The sequence below is a fragment of the Microcaecilia unicolor genome, unplaced genomic scaffold, assembly GCF_901765095.1.
Source record: "Microcaecilia unicolor unplaced genomic scaffold, aMicUni1.1, whole genome shotgun sequence".
NCBI lineage: Eukaryota > Metazoa > Chordata > Amphibia > Gymnophiona > Siphonopidae > Microcaecilia > Microcaecilia unicolor.
The window spans coordinates 132797-155000 of record NW_021963168.1 but is presented as its reverse complement, the minus strand read 5'-3'; the positions used below and the strand labels follow the sequence as shown (position 1 = coordinate 155000).

The 22204-nt window shown below is 43.9% G+C and overlaps 1 protein-coding gene across 2 annotated transcripts in view; it reads right to left on the bottom strand.

The window, feature by feature from the left end:
* Nucleotides 1-13414: 13414 nt before the first annotated feature.
* FAAP100 (FA core complex associated protein 100) overlaps nucleotides 13415-22204 on the bottom strand; it is a 35046-nt gene continuing 26256 nt past the window's right edge. For both annotated transcript variants that reach the window (XM_030188898.1, XM_030188899.1), the window contains one exon: nucleotides 13415-13871. In XM_030188898.1, coding sequence (XP_030044758.1) covers nucleotides 13740-13871 — 132 coding nt within the window. In that variant the 3' untranslated portion in view covers nucleotides 13415-13739. The remainder of the gene's footprint in view (nucleotides 13872-22204) is intronic.

Here is a 22204-nt window from a genome sequence, read left to right as displayed (position 1 = left end):
ATGAGAGAGACACAAAGAAGTGTATATCTGTGAGAGGCACAGAAAGCACTGTGTCTGACAGAGATGGGTGTGTTTGAGTCAGAGAGAAAAATCAGGATGGAAAAGTGAGAAAGGGAAATAAGAAAGAGAAAGCGGCATTTGTGTTGAGATTTAAGGGCTCTGGCACCCTGATGTGTACCTCCCACCTACCAGTGGCTGGTTACTTTGTGAAGAAATTCACCCAGGACAGTCATAGGCAATGGACAATTTCTGCAGTAAACAACATTTAATGCAAGCATAATTCTGCCTATATTTAACAGCCCCAGAGTCTGTGTTACAAATGGTTATGGAGATCTAGGTGTAAGAGGAGTGATGGGATTTTGAAAAGAAACTAGCAGCTGAACAGATGAAAAGGACTAAGAAACAAGAAATTACGGTAGTGGTCACTGAAGAGACTTCTCCTCTGTGCCCCTGAAGATTTTTGTTCTGTATTAGAAGGATGGCTTAGAAATAAAGATTAAGTAGTAACAATTTATTACTGATCTACGTTAGTACATTTGAGACTAGCTTTGGAGAGTCACACCCCCTTCGTCGGATCTGTGCAGGTTACTCAATTCCACTTCCTCTTAACTCTGAGCCTCTACAAGGTAGGACAGGTCCGCCTGGCAGACACCCCTGGGGTCATTGCTGTGCTGTGCTCCAAAGTAAGAGAACAAGATGTCACCCTGCATTTGTGGCCATGGGTAGGGCTGGCATGTGGAACAGAGTCATTCATACATGCTGTGCCAGATAGAGTCTGCACTGCCCTCTAGAGGCAGGTTAGGGCCCTACATCTAAAACCATCCCGGGCATGGCTGGTCCTGCTCCCTGCCCAAGAACTGGGCTCAGCTGCTCAGCGCCACCACCAATAAGGTCTCAGGTTACTGATTACATTCATTTTCTTCCCCAGAGGTTTGAAGTCTGCAATCCCTTGCCACTTCATGAACAGCTGGTGTGCGCTTGAGACACGATGATGTCAGAACCAGAAGGAAACCCAAAACCCGAATTTCATAAGATGGTTTTATTCCCCAGCAACAGAATGGATTTAAAAAATAATTTTCACTGGCAAATCTGGCTTAAGGGTCAGAGCAGATGCACAGCTGCCATTTCCACATTAATTCCTGGGACGGAAGCACCATTACACATGACAAAAAAATTCCTTAACATAGGTAGGCCACAATCCCTCATCCCATCCCCTGCATGAATGAAATGGCTCCTGGCAACATAACTTTGGTCACAGGTTTACATTAACATTACCATAATCTGGCAAGATCACATAACATCACAAGGGAGTGGAGTGGAGTGGAGGAGTGGCCTAGTGGTTAGAGCACCAGTCTTGCAATCCAGAGGTGGTTGGTTCAAATCCCACTGCTGCTCCTTGTGATCTTGGGCAAGTCACTTAACCCTCCATTGCCTCAGGTACAAACTTAGATTGTGAGCCCTCCTGGGACAGAGAAATATCCAGAGCACCTGAATGTAACTCACCTTGAGCTACTACTGAAAAAGGGGTGAGCGAAATGGAAATAAAATGGTATACAACCCAACACTCAATAGAATGCAGTTTAGCCTTTGTGGGTCCCCCAACCCTCAACCCTCAGCAAGGGTGCCCGCTCATACCCAGCTGCACCATGTGGCTTAGCAGGGTTCTTCAATCCTCTCTACTAGCCAATTACTCACCAAAGGGACCTCCCTATCACGATAATATGTAGTTCAAATGTCCCAACTTCATCATCCTTGGTCCTCAAGGGGAGAGATGAGAGGCAGGCCAACTGAATGGCTGCTGGTGAATGTGGCTTATGTTATCCCCACCCCTCAAAGACCGTGTGGTACACACCGTGCTGGGACATTCTCGTGGCAAGGCAAATGAACCAAGGGAAGACAAGAAGGGGTAGGGTGTGGTGTGGTGGGCCAGTGTGCAGCACAGTTAAGGGCAGCTGCCATGCATAAGGCACATCACCTTGTCATGCCCAGGGCTGTACTAATAGGCTGTGTCAGTATTAATTTCCTGAAGATTTCAAAGAGACAGACCACCCCTCTGCCCTTACTAAATTGATTTCCTTTTTTTTTTCTCTATATTGGTTTCTTTCTGTCCTTCCTGTTCTCTCTCTTACTTTTTTTGTATCACAGCCTTTCCCCCACATTTCTCCTGCTTCATTTCACTTTGCCAGTCTTGAGGCACCCAGGGCAGCTTTGGAGCCTGGAGGTGGGGAGAACAAGGCAACACACGGACTGGCACCTGAAATGGTCCCCTTAGCAGCAGAATGAGGCCCATTCCTTCATTTCTGCCCTGGGCCCCACCATATCTAACATCGTCTCTGTGCACACTCAAAGCATGCCAAGAGTTTCCCACCCATTGGCATGAGATGCTCTGTACTGCTGAGGGACACTGGGCACTGTCTGTCTTCGTTTCCAATTAGAGCTGTACAGAATCACAAACCTCTTCCCTTCCCCTTTAACCACTCACTTTCTTAGCATCTTTCCAGATCAGTCCAGATGTGTGGGTTTATGAATTCCTTCCAGTAGATGGAGACTGAGAAGAGCTGACTTCTGAGAAACCTGTAACTACCCTGTGCAGTCCTCAGCAGGTCAGTATTTCTCACTCTCCAGCAGATGGCTGACACGGTAAGTCTGTGCAGACTGGGTAGTGTGGGGGTCCCCCCCCCTCCAAAAAAAAGTTTTCTCCCTTTATGTTGTACTACTACTACTACTACTTATCATTTTTATAGCGCTACGAAGAGACAGTCCCTGCTCAACAGAGCTTACAATCTAATCAGGACAAATAAGGAATAAGGGAAATACTAAGGTGGGAATGATAAAACAGACATGGGTATTGAACAAGTAAATAGGGGTCCCTCCCCCCTTACTCCCCTCCTCAGCATTTACTCTCCCAAATTCCCAGGTTGTCATCTGGGGGGGGGGGGGTACTATCAGGCACTTCTTGGTTGCTGGCTGCATAACTCTGGTTCATGACCCCCCAGTTCAGGGGCGGGGGAGGGGCAGATATTTCATATGGTTGCAGCGTTGGAGACCATGAACACAGAAAAGCTGCACCATAGCCGTGGCTGCCAAGGTTTGGAGGGCTTTGGCACTGCCTGTAAGCTGTGTGGTGTGATGAGGGGAACCACTGCAGCACTGGCCAATTTGGCGGTGAGGACCAACTCCCAAAATGTTGCTCCCATGACAAGTGTCAGAAGCATATTAAGCATGGCAGCGGCTTCAGGTTTGGCAGGGATCACTGCTGTCACGGTGGAGTTCCTGTGCTGTGGAGCAGCTGCCATGACTGGAGCCACTAAGGCCTTTCTTGGATGTATTAGGTACGCTAGTGCAGGGGAAGCATCAGGAGTTCTCAACTTTCCTTCTGGATTTTGTTTTAACTATGTAGAGGGCCTTCTGCTTGAAGGAGGCCGGGGGGGGGGGTCAGCTGGACTAAAGTGGATGGAACTGGGGCAAAGCTTAAGCCCATAACTGTCTGACAACATGCAGATGCTCAGCAAAATAGTTGCAGGTAGTCCCCTTTATTAAATGTAGATATTAGATACGTATCAAATGCCAAAGAATAAAGTGGCAAGAATATTAAACAGTGCAGACCAGTAGATATACATCTCTCAGGCAACTGAATTAAAGCAGATTGAAAAAGGCCATCCTCTTTTTCAGCATTGCCCCTCTATGTCCCTAGCCCCCTTCTTTGTCCAGCATTGTCCTTCTATGTCCCTGTCCCTATGCTCCCTCCATGCCCAGCATCTTTCTGTCCCTCCCCTCTCTTCCCTTCTTCCTACATCTTCACTCTAGGGCCAGCATTTTCTTTCTTTCTTTCTCCCTCTTGGGGTCCAGCATATCTCCCTTCCTGGGTCCAGTGTCTCCCCCCTTCCTCCCCCCCCCCCAATCTGGTCTTGCTCTCTCTTCCCTCCTGCCCCCCACTCTGAGCAGCTTCTCTCCTCCTCTCTTCCCTTTCCCAGTACAGTCTCTCTTTCCACTCTCCCCCTGCAGGTCCAATGGCTCTCCCTCTATCCCCCTCCCCATGATCTGTCCTGCAAACTTCACTTGATCACTGGTAGCAGCAGTGATTAAAACAGGTTGCCTTGGGGCCTTCCCTGTGCCACATCCTGTCTCCTCTAATGCAACTTCCTTTTTCTGTATGGGTGGGACACAGCACCAGGAAGGCCCTGGAGTAGCCAGTGTTTAATCATTGTCGCAACTGAGGATCAAGACAAGTTTGGAGGACAGACCATGCGGAGGAAGGGTGAGGGAGAGACAAGCCGGAACCTGGCTCAGGGTAAAAGTATCCCTGATGCCAACAGCCCGAGACAGTGATTGGAAGAGTCAGGGGGAAAAGGAATACATATATAGATATATTTGTTTATGCAGGTTTTTCCTAATGTGTAATTTCATGTAATTATTGTACAGGCTTGGCTTGTTTATTTATTGGTCTGTGTTGTTTTTAGTTTATGCATGTTTTATTGTAGGACGCTTTTAAAAATAAATAGATTGCAGAGCGGATTCTTGGGTCCTTTATAGTTGCTGGTTCCTGTAGTGGGCTGCCGTTTTTTAACTTGGGGAGCTTGCACTTGGGACGGGGGAGGCTAAGCCTCTTATATGGTGTGCCTTCAGCCAGTGGCGTAGCAAGGGCAGGGCAGTGGGGGCGGTCCGCCCTGGGTGCATGCTGCTGGGGGGGTGTCGGCTCCACTGGTTCCCTGCTCCCTCTGCCCCGGAACAGGTTACTTCCTGTTCCGGGGCAGAGGGAGCAGGGAATCAGTGGAACCGACACCACCCCTCCCCCTAGTGGTGTGCACACGGCAGGCAAGAATGTACTCGGGGGGGGGGCTTGGGTGATGCGCTGAGGGGGGGGGTTGATGCGCCAAGGGGGGGTGTCATGCTGCACCCGGGGGGGGTGCGCAGTGGCAAACCGCCCCGGGTGGTAGCTGCCCTCGCTACACCACTGCCTTCAGCAGCCACTTTTTCCTCATTAGTCTCTACATATTCCTTCCCTTTGTGCATGCCTTCCTGTCCCCATTACTAGCTATTGTTTACTCCATTTGCATCTTCACTCTCCTGGCTAGTTTATTTTATTTGATATAGTTTATAAGATTAATATACCATCGCTCATCTACAATATAGTACAAAGCAGCTTACAAATTAAAACTATTTTGCCAGCATCTCTTAACAATTCCATGTATTCTTGTTGTTTGCTTCCTCTTTCTGTGATCTCTGGTACTTTCTGAACGTGAACCATTTTTAGCTGCTTCTTTGGAAAACCACAATGACCTCTTTTACCACTTACCCATTATTTACTTTCCTAATGAAAAAGCTCTGCCTTTACACTATCTACTTTCAGTTTTGCTTGTCTTCCACTTCTGCTAGATTTTTCCCTCCAGCTAATGGGTATCACGGACTCTATCTTGACAAAGTTAGGGGCCCTTTTACTAAACTGTGTTAAACCAGGGGCGGACTGACAGTGATCTGAAACCCCCAGGCAGTGAGGGCAATCTGGAACTCCGAGCTGTTGCCTGCTGCCCCCCCTCCCCTACCGTTGCAGCTGACGGCCCCTGCCGTCCTACCTTTAAGGGCCCTGGTGGTCTAGTGGCTTCTTTGGGGGCAGAAAAGAACAACACTCTTTCCTGCCCACTACCACTACTCTGCCTGGCGTCACCGTGTTTTCAAAATTATGGCCAAGACTTCCCGCGGTAGTCATAAGTACGTAAGTACTGCCACACTGGGAAAAGACCAAAGGTCCATCGAGCCCAGCATCCTGTCCACGACAGCGGCCAATCCAGGCCAAGGGCACCTGGCGAGCTTCCCAAACGTACAAACATTCTATACATGTTATTCCTGGAATTGTGGATTTTTCCCAAGTCCATTTAGTAGTGGTTTATGGACTTGTCCTTTAGGAAACTGTCTAATCCCTTTTTAAACTCTGCCAAGCTAACCGCCTTCACCACGTTCTCCGGCAACGAATTCCAGAGTTTAATTACACGTTGGGTGAAGAAAAATTTTCTCCGATTTGTTTTAAATTTACTACACTGTAGTTTCATCGCATGCCCCCTAGTCCTAGTATTTTTGGAAAGCGTGAACAGACGCTTCACATCCACCTGTTCCATTCCACTCAATATTTTATATACCTCTATCATGTCTCCCCTCAGCTGTCTCTTCTCCAAGCTGAAAAGCCCTAGCCTCCTTAGTCTTTCTTCATAGGGAAGTCGTCCCATCCCCGCTATCATTTTAGTCGCCCTTCGCTGCACCTTTTCCAATTCTACTATATCTTTCTTTAGATGCGGCGACCAGAATTGAACACGGGTCACGACAGTCTTGTGAGACTGCTGCAGGGAGTCTTGGCAGCCATTTTTAAAACACGGTGGTGCTGCGCAGAATAGCGACACAGGCAGGAAAGACTGTTGTTCCACCAGCACCCTTCAAGGTAGGACCGGGAGGGGGGAGGTTGTAGTATGTGGCAGCGGCAAGCAACCGGACAGAGCCTCTGGGCCCTTAGGCATTGCCCGAATGGTCAGTCCACCCCTAGTTAAGCGCTAGTTCTAATGTGAGAAAAATGATCTAACATAGGATGCAAGTGTTTTGCTGTTTGCGTGTATTAAATGTGCAGTATTTTTTGAGGGGGAATGTCAGGGGTGGAGAATGGGTATAGAAGAGCTATTAAGCTAGCGCGCTGATGCACATGTAGGGTTGCCAACTAGATCCAGATTCGCCCAACAGGGTTGATCCAGTCCCGGGCTTACCCCATTGCATGCAGGGACTTGTGGTTCTGATTTCCCCATTGGGGTAAGCCCAGGACTAGATCAACCCTGTTGGGCGAATCTGGATCTAGTTGGCAACCCTACGCACATGCTAACTGAATAACGTTGACAACATGGGGGTCCTTAGCACCTCCTAAAGAAGAGATGGTTAAGGGCTCCAACATTATTTTTTTTTCTAGCGGCTGTGCACCAATACTAACATTAGAGCACATGGCCAGAAAAGAAAAAAAAATTGAAAAAGGCTGAATTTACAGCAACGCTAAAAATGGACTTGGTGACTTTATTAGAGAGTTACATGGATAATTTAACTGAACCCTTTGAGAGTGAGAATTTGATATAACAAATGATTCTACACGAGCAAGAAGTGGTTATGATTTTGAAAATGATAATAGACCGTAAACTTTGAATAATAAAATGAATATTATTATAGATGATTAATATCGAGATTATTGTTTTTCCCAGTGTTCCGGGTATGACTCCTAAAGTTTTCCTCAGAAATATTTCAATTATTACTTTAAAGGAGTGAAGCCTGTGAAAACTGGGATTACTTTAATCAGTGGGATTTGAATTAGAGGCTTAAGTATATATATGTATTGTTAAATAACTTCTGGTTTTTAAAAGAGAAAGAATGTCATCAGATGTATTATTTCTAACTAATATTGGACAATAAGTAAGTTTTCAATGAAGTGATTTGACTATACACCGTATTGGCCTTGAAGAAGCAAACCAGATGATCAATGTGGAATAATGAATTAGACGAGAAATATCTGGGGATAATCAGGTTAATACCACGTTTTTTTTTTCTGTTTAATTGATCTCCTTATCTTGTTTCACTCTCCCTATTAGTGGTCTAAGGAAGGGAATAGAATTACCTGACTGAATTCATTCCTAAATATTACTTTCTCTGTATTTCCGGCAAGTTGTTTTATCACTTGTAAAAATTTAAATGGTTATAAAAAAAAATAAAAATGGACTTGGTGAGCGGGGAAAGTCCCACATTATGACGTACTAAGCCCATTTACTAGCGCAGCTTAGACACCCTTAGTTTTCCAGATGTCTAGACCTTCGCCTTTGAATGAACCATCACTGCTTAATACCCAGTATATAATGAACCATCGCATCCAGTAATCAGCCATTCTGGACTTTCAGTATTATTTAATTGACCAGCTACACATTATAACATTGATAAGGCAGGCCAAGAGAATGTGAAACAAGCTTGACACTGAGGCAGAAAAATAATTTAAAAAACCTTTTCAAATGCATTTGAAGGAAGACGTTTTGTCAGTCAGCTGAACCAGTAGATAATCCAGGAAGTAAAACAGGTTGAGCTACCCTACGTTCCAAGATGGTATTAATATGCATGGAGGCTAATTGAATATATTGGTTCTGTTTTCTAAAGGGTTATTCTGAGTATTTTTTCTGGTTTTTGTTGTGAATTCTGGAGTAGAACAACCTTTAATGTGGAATTGCACAGACATCTAGGCAAATTGGCTAAGGCTCGATCAGATTATATTCTAGATCTATGGTTTATTTACTACTTAATATACCACTTTTAACACACAATATAGTAAACAAATAAAATAAACTTATAAAATAATTTAAAAAACAGGCAGAAAAAGAATGCCAAAATTTTAAAATAGCAGGAAAGCACCCAGTACCAAAGAAATAAATACCATAATATGTACAGAATATCTGTGTCATCCTCTGAAGGCAAGACCCCCTAATTATCTTAGCTGATGGACAAGAAAATAGAAAGCAGAGTGGCACATCCAAGGCGAAACTGGGCAGGAGATAAGGAGCTCATTCAATGAGTGCAGATGAAGAGATGGTTTACAAAGGCACAGGTGGTTGGGCGGCGGGGATAGTGCTGGGCAGACTTATACTGTCTGTGCCAGAGCCGGTGATGGGAGGCAGGGATAGTGCTGGGCAGACTTATACGGTCTGTGCCAGAGCCGGTGGTGGGAGGTGGGGCTGGTGGTTGGGAGGCGGGAATAGTGCTGGGCAGACTTATACGGTCTGTGCCCTGAAGAGCACAGGTACAAATCAAAGTAGGGTATACACAAAATGTAGCACGAGTTGTCTTGTTGGACAGACTGGATGGACCGTGCAGGACTTTTTCTGCCGTCATCTACTATGTTACTATCAGGCATATTTTCAAAGCACTTTGGGAGGCTAAGTTCCATAGGTTTCTATGGAACTTTGGGAGGCTAAGTGCTTTGAAAATGAGCCTCATTGTAAGTTCAAATTTATGAACTTGACAAAGTATCTTGATGGTAATATTTTGTACTGTTTGAAGACATTTCATAGTGATTTGACCTAATACTGCATTGCAATAGTCTAACCTAGAAAGGACATGAGCACACATAATGGTGCATTGGGCTGAGGGTTAAAAGGTTACGATCTTACCCATTTCCAGAGCACTCTCCTAACCATGAAAAAAAGTCAAGAATTGACAAATAGAAAAAGGTAAATATTCTGAAACAAGCTCAGAACAACTTGTGGTCTGCAGTTTTGGTGTTTTTTTTTTTGTATGGGCCTTAAGAGCCCAATTCTTAAAACACATTTAAGAAAGGACCCGTGCAAGAGGCCCACACATAAGCATATTGGCGAGTAATCAACTTGAGAGAGTCACAATAATTCTGAATCTCATACTTGCCCACTTCCAGCATTTTTATCTTCCACACCTCCCCCGTTAACCGTTCCGAGGAGATCCATAAGTGTAATATAGTTTTCCGGACCAGCAATAAAGATACGCACATGTTGGGATAGGGAAGGGGGGGGGACAGTGGATGAGGGCGTATGGAGATGTATGGTGAGGCAAGATATATAAGGTTGATGGGGATGTTTGAGTGTGACTGGGAACAGGGGGTAAAACAAAACTCGATACAGAGTGTTTGCTGTATTTCCCTTTATTGTAGAAAACCATAAACAGCTTTGTACTTGACAACTCGGATAATGCAACCTTGGGTACTTATCAGCTGTGACTGATGTTTCAGTATGTTCTTTGTATTAGCATTGTGTATTGAGAATATAAAAAATAAAATTAAAAAAAAAAAAGAAAGGACCCGTGCATGTTAGTAATGCTGCTTGGGACAGAGATATACCTGTGAGTCCTGGAAGCAGACAGCCAAGGTTTACTAACCACCAAGTGTCAGTGAGCATTAAACAGCCACAAAGGCAGGCAGAAGGGCCTGTTTTCTTCACAGAATAAAACTCTCAACAAGGCTCTGCTCTTTACTTCTGACAAGCCAAGTGTTTGCTAGTATTTTACCTATCAGAACTGGCACCAGTCAGCTCCGCAGAGCAGAGCACAGCCCATATCTGTCAGCTCCAAGATTCAGAGGTGGTTGAACATGACAAGAGAAAGCAAGGCTGAGGCACTGGCAGATGTAATAACTACAACGGACAGTGACCATGACTGCTTGGAATATTAATTTTTCAAATGCTGGATAACGAAAACATCTCATGTTGGCTTCTGCCCTGGTGCTTCTTTGTTTAGGTATCCTGTATTGATCACAGCATCTATTGCCACTGCTCTGTACAATCACATCCTGTCCTATGCAGTCTGGACAGGTTGTCCAGGCTGCACTAGTGTCAGCGTTCAGTCTCAGTAACAGCATGTAGGAATTCATCCGGAAGGCACCTCTGTCAGATTTCTGTGTACTGAAACTACATGAGCTTAAGAACACACATTCCAGATGTGTAACTGTGACCATGTATTAACAGGATGTTTCGGGGGGGGGGGGGGGGGGGGGGGTTACTGTTCAGAGATTGTGGTTAAATACAACAGATACTCCCAGGAATAAAAATCTACACAAATGGAATGATCACACTTCCAGCCTGATTTATTGCAGTTTGTAATTAGAAATATATTGATTTCAAAATACAGAACAAACTTTACAGAATTCTCAAGACATTCAGGTGAAAAAAATATATATACAAAAGGAAAACAAAGAAAAGCACAGAAAATAATATGAACATGAATGATCTGAGAGTTTGCAATGATCACGTTTGCAATGATCACGTTTCACTTTTTACAGATCCCAGAATTCCAGGTATGAACAAGCCTTCCAGGACCTAGAGCTCATAGGTCTGTCTCTTCACTAAATGATACAAATCTGATTTTTAGCTAGTGACCTTATGGGGTAATGTCTCTAAACAGGTTCATCCCTCTTTCGTAAGTAGAGGATGAGCTGCATACGAGTTCAATGTCTCAAATTTACTGTTAGTGCTTCTCTTAATATCTGTACTGTGCCAAAGATGTATCATTTTGGAGCTCAAAGCATGTAATATGAAGAGGTAACATAACCCCAGATCATCACATGTAATATGTACAGGGAACATACCAAGATGTGTATGGGCCAGAGCCGTAGCGAGGGGAGCTGACACCCAGGGCAGGTCGCGGCTGCGCACCCCCCCCCCCCCCCCGGGTGCAGCACGGCGCACCCTCCTCCCGCTGGAGCGAACCCCCCCCCCCCCCCCCCGGAGTGCATACCTGCGGCGAGGGACGGGCGGGAGGGCCAATCCGCCCCGACTGCACGTTGCTGGGGTGTGTCGGCTCCGCGCTGGTTCACTGCTCTCTCTGTCTCGGAACAGGAAGTAACCTGTTCCGGGGTAGAGAGGGCAGTGCACCAGCCGACACCCCCCAGCGGCGTGCACCCGGGGCGGACCGCCCCCCCTTCCTACGCCACTGGTATGGGCATTTCTTTAATCAAGCCAATCGTACCCAATGCAACTGAAACAAATTGTTTCTTTCTGCCAAATCATCTTGGGCTCGCACTGAATCTCTTGATACCTGATGATCATCCAGCACAGACTAGACATTGGGCACTCATACGTCTATTAGAAATGCTGTTCTAGTACAATGACCAGTTTTCTTGTACTGAGCTTTTTATCAATTGGAATGAAAATGTCCCAGATGATCCCGATTTCTTCATTCTCTGCAGTTCTGTCAGGGTTGTCAGCCCTATGCTTTTCTGGTACAGCAAACTTATAGTACGGTATGTAAATATTATTATTATTATTTATTGCATTTGTATCCCACATTATCCCACCTCTTTGCAGGCTCAATGTGGCTTACAATTCATCATGGATATTGGAAATAGAAAATATACATTTGGTTTATAGAGGGTTTGGGTTACATGGTGGTGAAGTACATGGTTGTATTACAGCAAAGACATTATGTCTGTCATACTGCAATTAATATGAAGTCTGGCAGTCTCCCTGGAGGCCCAATGTTGAATGGACCTAGAGCCAAACCCCATTCTCACCCTAGGGGATGCCTACAGAGCTGCACTTCCTCACACAGAAAGGATGATTTCTGGCACTAATTGATGAGTAAGAATTAACATGAAACAAAAAGCACCGTTCTTTCAGCAGCACACAAGTTATACCTGAACTAGAAGAGCTCCTTGACCACTCTTTAGTGACTTCCTGTGAAAAACATTCATTTCAGCCCGCAGCCTTACTGTTGTCCAGCCATCCATCACTGCTCCAGCCCTGCTGCTTTGAGAGCTCCACTCAGTGCCCCTGAAAACTGCATTACAAGTGCTGTGTGTCAAAGACAAAACACTGCTAATAAAGAAAGGCCCCAGAGACCTCTCAAATGAACAGATACTACTGGAAGAGCCTCTGGCATGTAACCCGGCCATTATTTAAAAAGCAGGGCTCAGCAGAAAAGCGAGACAACACCGACTTACAGCTCACATCTTGGCAATGCAATGCAAAGCACAGCACACCGTTAAAAAAAAGCAAAACTCTCTCACAGCCAGTCACTGCATGACTGCTCAGCCCATACAGGAAATACATGGGTGGTGCTATGGGATAAGATCTGGTTAGAATCACATCTATATATACACACTGGTGAAACGAACGCAGTGGGAGATTTCAAATATTCTATTTACCAGATGCTCAGGTGATAGGTAACTCTTATGAGATCAAACTATCAAACATATAAATGGCGAGTGACCGTACTCACTCGCAAATGCGCAGTACAGACTTCCCTCTCTGTCCCGCCCCTGCGTCAATATGTGATGACGGGGGCGGGACAGAGAGGGAAACTGCGCGAAGCCGCCGACATCGCTACTGCTCCCCCCCCCCCCCCGAGGTCGCCGCCACCGGCCCCCCTCTACCTGGCCCGAGCACTCTCTTCGGTATTGAACTTACATTGGCGAAACACAGCACGCAGATCAGCTGAGCTCCCGTTGCCCTTTCTTCCCTGCCTGTGTCCCGCCCTCGCCGACGTTACGTCACACGAGGGCGGGATACAGGTAGAGGAAGGCCGACGGGAGCTCAGCTAATCTGCGCGCTGCCTGCGTTTCGCCGATGTAAGTTCAATACCGAAGAGAGGGCCCGGACCGGGTGCAGGGGTGGTGGCGGCGACCTCGGGGGGGGGGGGCTTGCCAAAACCCCATACTAGCCCGTTTTAACGGGCTCAACGGCTAGTTACCACAGAAATGGGTTTAGCTTTGCCTGGGATAATTTGAAGACAAGTAGGCACAAGTGGATTCTGCCTATTTCTTGAGTAGAGAGATATGGTATTGTATTGTATTGTAACATTTATACCCCGCGCTTTCTCACTTATTAGCAGGCTCAATAAGGCTTACATAATATATAATAGTTTACAAGAAAACACAAAAAGGATAAAACAGCTAAATATAGTAAATAAAGAGGTGAACAATAAAAGTGGGTAAGATGGGTAAGAGAAGCCGTGTTAGTCCACTTTTCCATGTTTTATTTCTATTGATTACCTTTAAAAGTGGACTAACACGGCTACCACACCTCTCTACTCAAGAAACAGGCAGAATCCACCTCTTAATAATCAAGCTAATCGAGAAATGTATTAAGTTATGCCAATAAAAAAGGTATCATCTTATTTTATTTTCCATGTTTTATTTCGATTGATTGCCTATTTCTTGGAACAGCAAGTACTCTGTTTAGCTTCGCCTGTACCCAAGATCCCTGCAATAGCTGCATTCATAGGATGAGGAGACCAGGGTTCCGCAGCCGCTCATACAGACCCAGGAGCTTCTCTGCTGCAGCACCCGAGCCCAGCTCTTTTCGCAGACACATGCTATCTCGTAGTGACTGTACTTCCTTTAACAACATCTGATTAGGAAAGACAGAGAGAAGAGGAGTTAAAAAAACAGCAAGAAAGGAGTAAAGGAAAAGAGACTTTAACTAAGCAGTCTATGAATTATCACATCATGTACAATGGATGCTCTCCTGTTCTGGTACATTGTTAAATTGTTTGTTGTGATCATTTAAGAAAAACATTTTCAATAAAAAGATTTTTTTTTAATTAGGAAAAGTTTTTCTTTTTGCTTGCAAAGGTCTTAGAGTACTGTGATTAGCTAAAAGGCAGATAAATCACACATTTATGTAACAGTAATGCACAGATGGTGATTTCAGATATTATCCAAGATGCACCTACGTAAAAACCTCAGTGTCACTGTTGGGTAGAAGGACAAATTAGCTCTTACCTGCTAATTTTCTTTCCTTTAGTCTCTCCAGACCAGTCCAAACATGTGTGTTTGTCTTTTTCTACTAGCAGATGGAGACTGATAACTACTAGATGACATGGTCAAGCTGCCTAGATAAGCCATATGGTTTTTATCTGCCTTCATTTTTCTCTGTTTCTATATAACTAGTGGCATCCTCTGCAGTCCTTTAGTAGTCAGCATTTTGATAACAAAGAAAAAGGACATAATATCCCCCAAAAACCTAGGAACAAGAAACAATTTCAACCACAAGACTTAATACCAAATCAAGGCCATATTGACAGGTGCAGAAGATAACCCTGAGCTGTGGCTCCCCAGCCTACATACAGTAAAATTTCTCTTCTTCGAACAACAAACTATCCGAACCGTCAGTCCTAGCGTGGGTTCTAGACTGGTCTACAGCGACTAAAGGAAAGAGCAGGTAAGACCTAATCTATCTACAGCGACTAAAGGAAAGAGCAGGTAAGACCTAATCTATCTACAGCGACTAAAGGAAAGAGCAGGTAAGACCTAATCTATCCATTCTTAGAGTCCCTCCAAACCATTCCAGTTGCAGTGGAAGTACCACAGCAGTAAACGTCTAGGACAGGAACTGGACAAGCCAGCACTCAAAATCTTGGTGCCGAAGGCCACATCCTGCAATGCTTGAACAACCAACCATTGACCAACAAATGAAAGTAACAAGGACTAAGTGGCCGCTTTGCAGATCTCTTGTGAGAGATTATGGCTATGGTCCACCAAAGACTAAGCTTGTCACTAGAAGAAGGTGCCTTCAGTATCAGAGGAACCATAAGTAGATACACAGAGTCAATTAGAAGCTACCTCTCTCTTTCTGTTTCCCTTAAACAAAACTCTTCTGTCTTCTTCAAATAATAGCGAAATGTCCTCTTTAAATCCAGCCAATGAAGCTGGTCAGATTTCCAGAGTCCTCGCAAAATACTATCAGAGAAATAGTCTGACGGAGATGAAATGAGGATACCAATTTAGGGAGAAAGGAATGAACCAACTGAATTACCACCTTCTGACAAGACATCACCAAGAAAGGCTCCCAACATGACAAGGTCTGCAACTCTGAAATTCTCCTTGCTGAACATATAGGGATCAATATTCAGCCTTCAGAGGTCAGCAGTTTTTAAGCTACTTATAGGTGCAGGCTGAACCGAGCACAGAAGTCACTGGATGCTGACTGCATACCAGTTCAGACCAGTGCACAGTTAGCTTGGAGATAAATTTAGGGCAGCCTTTTTGCCTCCTCCACTGAGCATCAACCTTGAGCCACATTGCCCTAACAGTAACCACCCAAGCCTTTGAGGCTGACATCCATTGTCACCAGAATCCAGTCTGGTTTCTCCAAATTCAGCCCTTTTTTCAAATACATTGACCGAAGCCATCACGATAGACTGCTTCTTGCCGCTCTCCATAAAGGGAGAACCTCCTCCCAGTGCTGGCTCTGACGAGACCAGTGCAGATGGGCACATATGAGCTCTGGCCCAAGAAACCAGTTCCAAAATCACTACCATGGAGCCCAGGACTTGGAGACTGTCCCAGGTTAAGAACGTAAGAATAGCCATACTGGGTCAGACCAGGGGTCCATCTAGCCCAGTATCCTGGTTCCGGCAGTGGCAAATCCAGGTCACGAGTACCCAGCAGAAACCCAATTAGTAGCAACATTCCATGCTACCAATCCCAAGATAAGCAGATTTTTTTATTTGTCCTTGAAATCTGAGTTGCCTTTCTTTAGACAAAATAAACTTCCACTGCTGGGTATCAAAGAGGGCTTCCAAATAACTCTATCATCTGTGACGGAACCAATTTGCTGAGTTGGACCACCCAACCCAGCTCTTTCAGAAACTATATCACATGCATAGTGGCCTCCTTGCTCTCCTGAAGATTTAGATCTGATTAAACAGGATGCAAAGCACATCCACTCAATGCCACTGCCATGACAACAATTATCTTTGTGAAAGTTCTTCGAGCCACGGCCAGACTAAATGGAAACATGCAAAATTGGAAACAAATCCCCAGAATTGTGAAATGCAGATATCACTGGTGCTCTGCTTGAATGGGGATAAGGAAATATACTTCCAGTGAGGTCAGAAACTCCCAGCGCCGGACTGCTACTATCACGGACCTTAACCTCTCCATGTGGAACTGTGAAATCCTCGTTATTATTACACAGCATTTATATCCCACAAGTACCATCAAAAGTTCAGTTTGGCTTACATAGTTAAAAATAACTGGGTAAGATCCAGGAAAGATACAAACCAATAGAAAGCATACATCAACTGATATACAGATTAATGATTTACACCCAAATACTTTCTAAATAAAAAGGTCTTTTGTAGTTTACGAAATATAACATAGTTGTTTTGGGCTCTAATTTCTAAAAGGTAGCTCATTCCAATTCCTGGCCGCATGATAAGCAAATGAACTTGATAAAAATGTTTTGTACACTACCCTTGAGAGATCTAGATAGTGAAGAATTAGAAAACGCCTACAGCCCACAACAGCGTTTTGAGCTGATAAACACATGAGATTTGTCATGTAAGAAGGAGTCTCTCCGTGCACAATTAAAAAAAACCAAGGGAGCAGAGTTTAAAAAAACAATACGTGCCTGCACTGGTAATTGCACAAGCAGTAGGGTAGCTCTATCGAACTTAAGATACCCCAAAACTCAGATGAGCAGCTGTATTTAATAAAGTCTGAAGTTTCTTCACTACCAAAGCTTTGCAACCTAGATAAATAATGTTGCAATAATTGATATGAGCCAACATCAGTGACCGTGCAACTAATCTGAACGCATCAGATGTAAAATTTGATCTGATACGATGTAGTTTCTGCACCTGTTCTTCAAATGTAAAACACTGATTAAAAATGACAACCAGTATCTTGAGTGAAGATTCAAGGGGAAAGTTGATATTATCAATAGTCAAAAATTTCTCAATTTAGGCGTACTTTATAGAATACACCTAAGCGTAATTGTTTCAGCATGGATTTTCAGGCGCCATATATAGGTGGAAAAGGAAATGGGACTTCATATACTGCCTTTCTGTGGTTTTTGCAACTACATTCAATGCGGTTTATATAGTATATTCAGGTCCTTATTTGTACCTGGGGCAATGGAGGGTTAAGTGACTTACCCAGAGTCACAAGCAGCTGCAGTGGGAATTGAACTCAGTTCCCCAGGATCAAAGTCCACTGCACTAACCACTAGGCTACTCCTCTCCTAGCCCCCAATATGTAATTAAACTCTGGAATTAGTTGCCAGAGAATGTGGTAAAAGCAATTAGCTTAGCAGAGTTTAAAAAAGGTTTGGATAATTTCCGAAATGTCCATAAGCCATTATTGAGATGGACTTCGGAAATTCCACTGCTTATTTCTATGATAGTCAAACAAAAAACTAAGCCAGCACTCCGTCGAGTGTAGAAAAATCGCAAAATATCTATACAAATATGAATGTAGGTTTTTTATGTATATCTATAAAAGTGGAGTAAAGTCTCATATAGATAACACGAAGAGAATAATTTTCTCACTCAATAGCTGAATGTATAATTCGTGTATGCGATTTTAATCATTGACTTAACCTCCACCAACCTTTATTATTAACTAACTTGTAGCATATGTTGATCAAACTCTCATAGTCTAATCATAATCAACAACAAAATGTGTCTAGCACTTAACTTAGGCAGGTTGGTGCACTCAAAAACCCCGACAGGTCCCCGTTTCGTGCTGACTTTATCAAGGGGGAGTCACCAATTCTGTTGTGCAAAAAGGAGAGATGAACAAACTATTAGTTCTTTCTAAACAATATTGTAACCTACATTCTTTTCAAATCGCTCGTGGCTTACCCGGTAGCTGCCTCAAGTGCGTATGTTGCATTGCTTTGTCCAACAAAAAATGGCGCCGGCGTCTTTGTATTAATACTAACCCGCGCCAGCTGATTTAATGATGTCATGAGAAAGAACTTCAAAATCGGAGTCATCCCTATCTCATGACTCAACTTAAGATTTATTTTAAGGATAATGAGATGCGAGATTCTACATCCCGAGTCAAAGATAAATCGCAATGGATACCACCTATTCCCATTGATCCAGTAGTGTCAGTGTTCAAACAGCTAGTCCTGAGAGATGTGAGTCAGTTGCACAATAAAAAGCCATGCCGTTTTCATGACAACTTAACCCAGGAAGAACGTAAAGCTTTACAATCGCTGAAGAAAAACACAGACATAGTATTGAAGCGTGCAGATAAAGGTGGAGCCACTGTAATTTTGGATAGGCTCAAATATACAACGGAGATCCATTCACAATTGGCAGACACTACTTCTTAAGTCAGATTAAATCATGATCCCACCAAACACCTTCAAGATAACATAATGGAGATTACTACGAGGGCAGAGGAAGCAGGTTACCTTACGAAAAAAGAGTTCCAGTATTTGAATAGGAAATTTTCAACTATTCCGGTCCTATATATATTACCAAAAGTCCACAAAGACTTATATAATCCCCCAGGGAGACCTATTATGTCCTCTCGAGGTTCCCTCCTCGAACCATTATCTCAATATGTTGACACGTTTCTTCAGGAATTTGTGAAGAATGCCCCCACGTATATCAAAGATACCACACACTTTCTCAATATCCTACAGAACATACAGCTACCAGATTCTCCTATCACAATGGCAACTTTTGACATAAAATCTTTATATACTATGATCCCTCAAAATGAGTTGTTGGAAGTCATTGGAGAAACCTTGAGAACCCGTCCAAGCCCACATCACGTCCCTACGGATTTTCTGTGCAAATTGGCAGAAATAGCACTATGTAACAACTTTTTTTGCTTCCAAGATGATTTATACAAACAAAAATCTGGAGTGGCCATGGGAGCGACATTCGCCCCCACCCTAGCAAATTTATATATGGCACAGTTTGAAGAAAAATGGTTGATAAGATCTCCTTTTAAAGACCAGTTGGGCATTTGGAGACGCTATATCGATGACATATTCATAGTCTGGTATGGTAGTGTGGAAGAATTACAGGCATTCCATCGTTGGTTGAATCAATGCCATCCTAGAATTCAATTCACTTTAACCTGGTCTGAATCTAAGATCCATTTTTTAGACGTGGAGATCCATCTATCCGATAAACAATTCATTACCAATGTATTCATCAAGAGCACTGACCGAAATACTTTTCTGGAATATGGCAGTTGTCATCCCAAGGCATTAAGGCAAAGCCTTCCTTTTTCGCAATTTCTTCGGTTTAGACGGATCTGTACTACAGACATTGATTATAGAGCACATTCAGAGACCTTTGGTGCTAAATTATTACAGAGAAATTACCCACGCAAAATAATAAAGCGTGCATATACCAGGGCCAAACATAACAGCAGAGATTGGCTGCTTCAACCTTCACAACGTACACAACAAGACGAACAGATCATGACTTTTGTTACAAGATATACTCCCGGTGGAGAGGCTACAGCAGCTATTATCAGGCGCCACTGGGATATTATTAAATCACATCCTGTGTTCTCGAACTCCAATATCAGGACCGCGTTTTCGCGCTCCAGAAATCTTAAAGAAATTTTAAGCCCTGCTGTTTTGCCAGCCGCTTCGATTGATACTATTGTCAGTCCAGGTCATTTCAAGTGTATGAAGTCCCGCTGCAAAACATGCCCTACAACGATTGAAGGCACGGAGTTTTCCTGCAATGGCACAACTTACACATTAAAACACAGAACCACATGCCTTTCTACGGGCATTGTTTATTACATCAAATGCCCCTGTGAGAAATATTATATTGGTAAATCGATCAGGTCTTTACATGAGAGACTCATTGAACATCGCTCGCGGATCTTGGCCCAAAATCTTGGGGCACCCATTGTCCAACATTGGCTGTCTGAAAAACATACTATAGAGGAACTGAAATGTATGGTAATCGAACAAATAATACCGTCTAAGAGAGGCGGTGATCTAAACAGAAAAATATTACAACGTGAAACATTTTGGATCTTCACATTAGACACGATAGAACCCAAGGGTCTCAACACATATATTCAATGGAACTGTTTTTTCTAATAATGGTTTCCCAATAATGTTTTTCTAATAATGTTTTTCCTAACAATTTCTTTAATCTGAACAAACCTTTTTCCAACAAGACTTTTTCAACAAATTATGCATACAGAAGGCCCTTGTGGCTCGAATATGTCAATACTTTTAATTTGATATTGAGGTACAGAGGCACCTTTTGAGTCATGAGATAGGGATGACTCCGATTTTGAAGTTCTTTCTCATGACATCATTAAATCAGCTGGCGCGGGTTAGTATTAATACAAAGACGCCGGCGCCATTTTTTGTTGGACAAAGCAATGCAACATACGCACTTGAGGCAGCTACCGGGTAAGCCACGAGCGATTTGAAAAGAATGTAGGTTACAATATTGTTTAGAAAGAACTAATAGTTTGTTCATCTCTCCTTTTTGCACAACAGAATTGGTGACTCCCCCTTGATAAAGTCAGCACGAAACGGGGACCTGTCGGGGTTTTTGAGTGCACCAACCTGCCTAAGTTAAGTGCTAGACACATTTTGTTGTTGATTATGATTAGACTATGAGAGTTTGATCAACATATGCTACAAGTTAGTTAATAATAAAGGTTGGTGGAGGTTAAGTCAATGATTAAAATCGCATACACGAATTATACATTCAGCTATTGAGTGAGAAAATTATTCTCTTCGTGTTATCTATATGAGACTTTACTCCACTTTTATAGATATACATAAAAAACCTACATTCATATTTGTATAGATATTTTGCGATATTTCTATGATAAGCAGCATAAAATCTGTTTTACTCTTTGGGATCTTATCAGGTACTTGTAACCTAGATTTGCCACTGTTGAAACAGGATGCTGGGCTTGATGGACCTTCAGTCTGTCCCAGTATGGCAATGCTTATGTTAGGTTCTTATGATCTGGAAATTTGGGAAGACGACTCATCCCTATGAAAAAATCCTAACCACCACAGCATCCTCCACTGGAGGAATCTCCTTCTCCTCCTCCTGTAACCAGTTCTCTGGATCCACAAAGCGGGTACTAGACCCTTCTCTGCCCAGGCCAAGGGCATCATATGAAACAACTCCATCTTCAGCAATTCTTCCTGCAGGGCCATACAAGGCTTCTTGGCATCTCCTTTCCTTGGGGGATATGGGTCCTTTACTGAATCTGAAAGAACCTTCGCCAATGGCCCTTGCCTCATACAAGCGGCCCTATGAATAAGAAGTACAAATTCAGGAGACATCCTATCTCAAGTGGATCTGTGCTGCACCTGGACTCCCTGAGACCTTTTTTGTACCTTCTGCTGCTTCCAGCTCCACAGCCAGTCCTGCTTAGGAGGGCCTTCCTCCTTCACCACAGGCTCAGAAATAGTGGCGTTTCCCACCAAAAGCAAGTTGTCCATTCTCGCAGTGAACTCTCTGGACTGTAGACCAAAATTCAGACTCAAAGTGCTGCTGTGCACAGCCTTGGCAGCAGCCACTCAAAGATCCTGAATGGTAGCTGCCACAAACAGCACGGCCGTATGCACCATGACCCAACTGCCCGCCAAGACACTATGAGCTCAGGACTGCACTTGCCTTCTCTGCCACTGCTGCCTTTATGCTCTGGGTACCACGATCACTACATATAGCCTTGGCTGCCACAGTACAATAGTGCTTTAAAAGAACTGTCTTTATTTTGTTGTTGTTGTAAGCTAGCTGAGTTCTGTACCTGGGGAGCTGTCAAGAGACCCCTCCCAAGAGTTGGACAGGGGGATTGAAGCACATGCAGTCAACCCCCAGTGAGGTTCTATCGTGACAAGGGAAGGGAGACCTGGCACCCCTGGATGGAAAGGCCAAGCCAGACCAAGCCTTGGGACAAGACCAGTGTCTTGCCTCTATAGTCCTTCCCCCC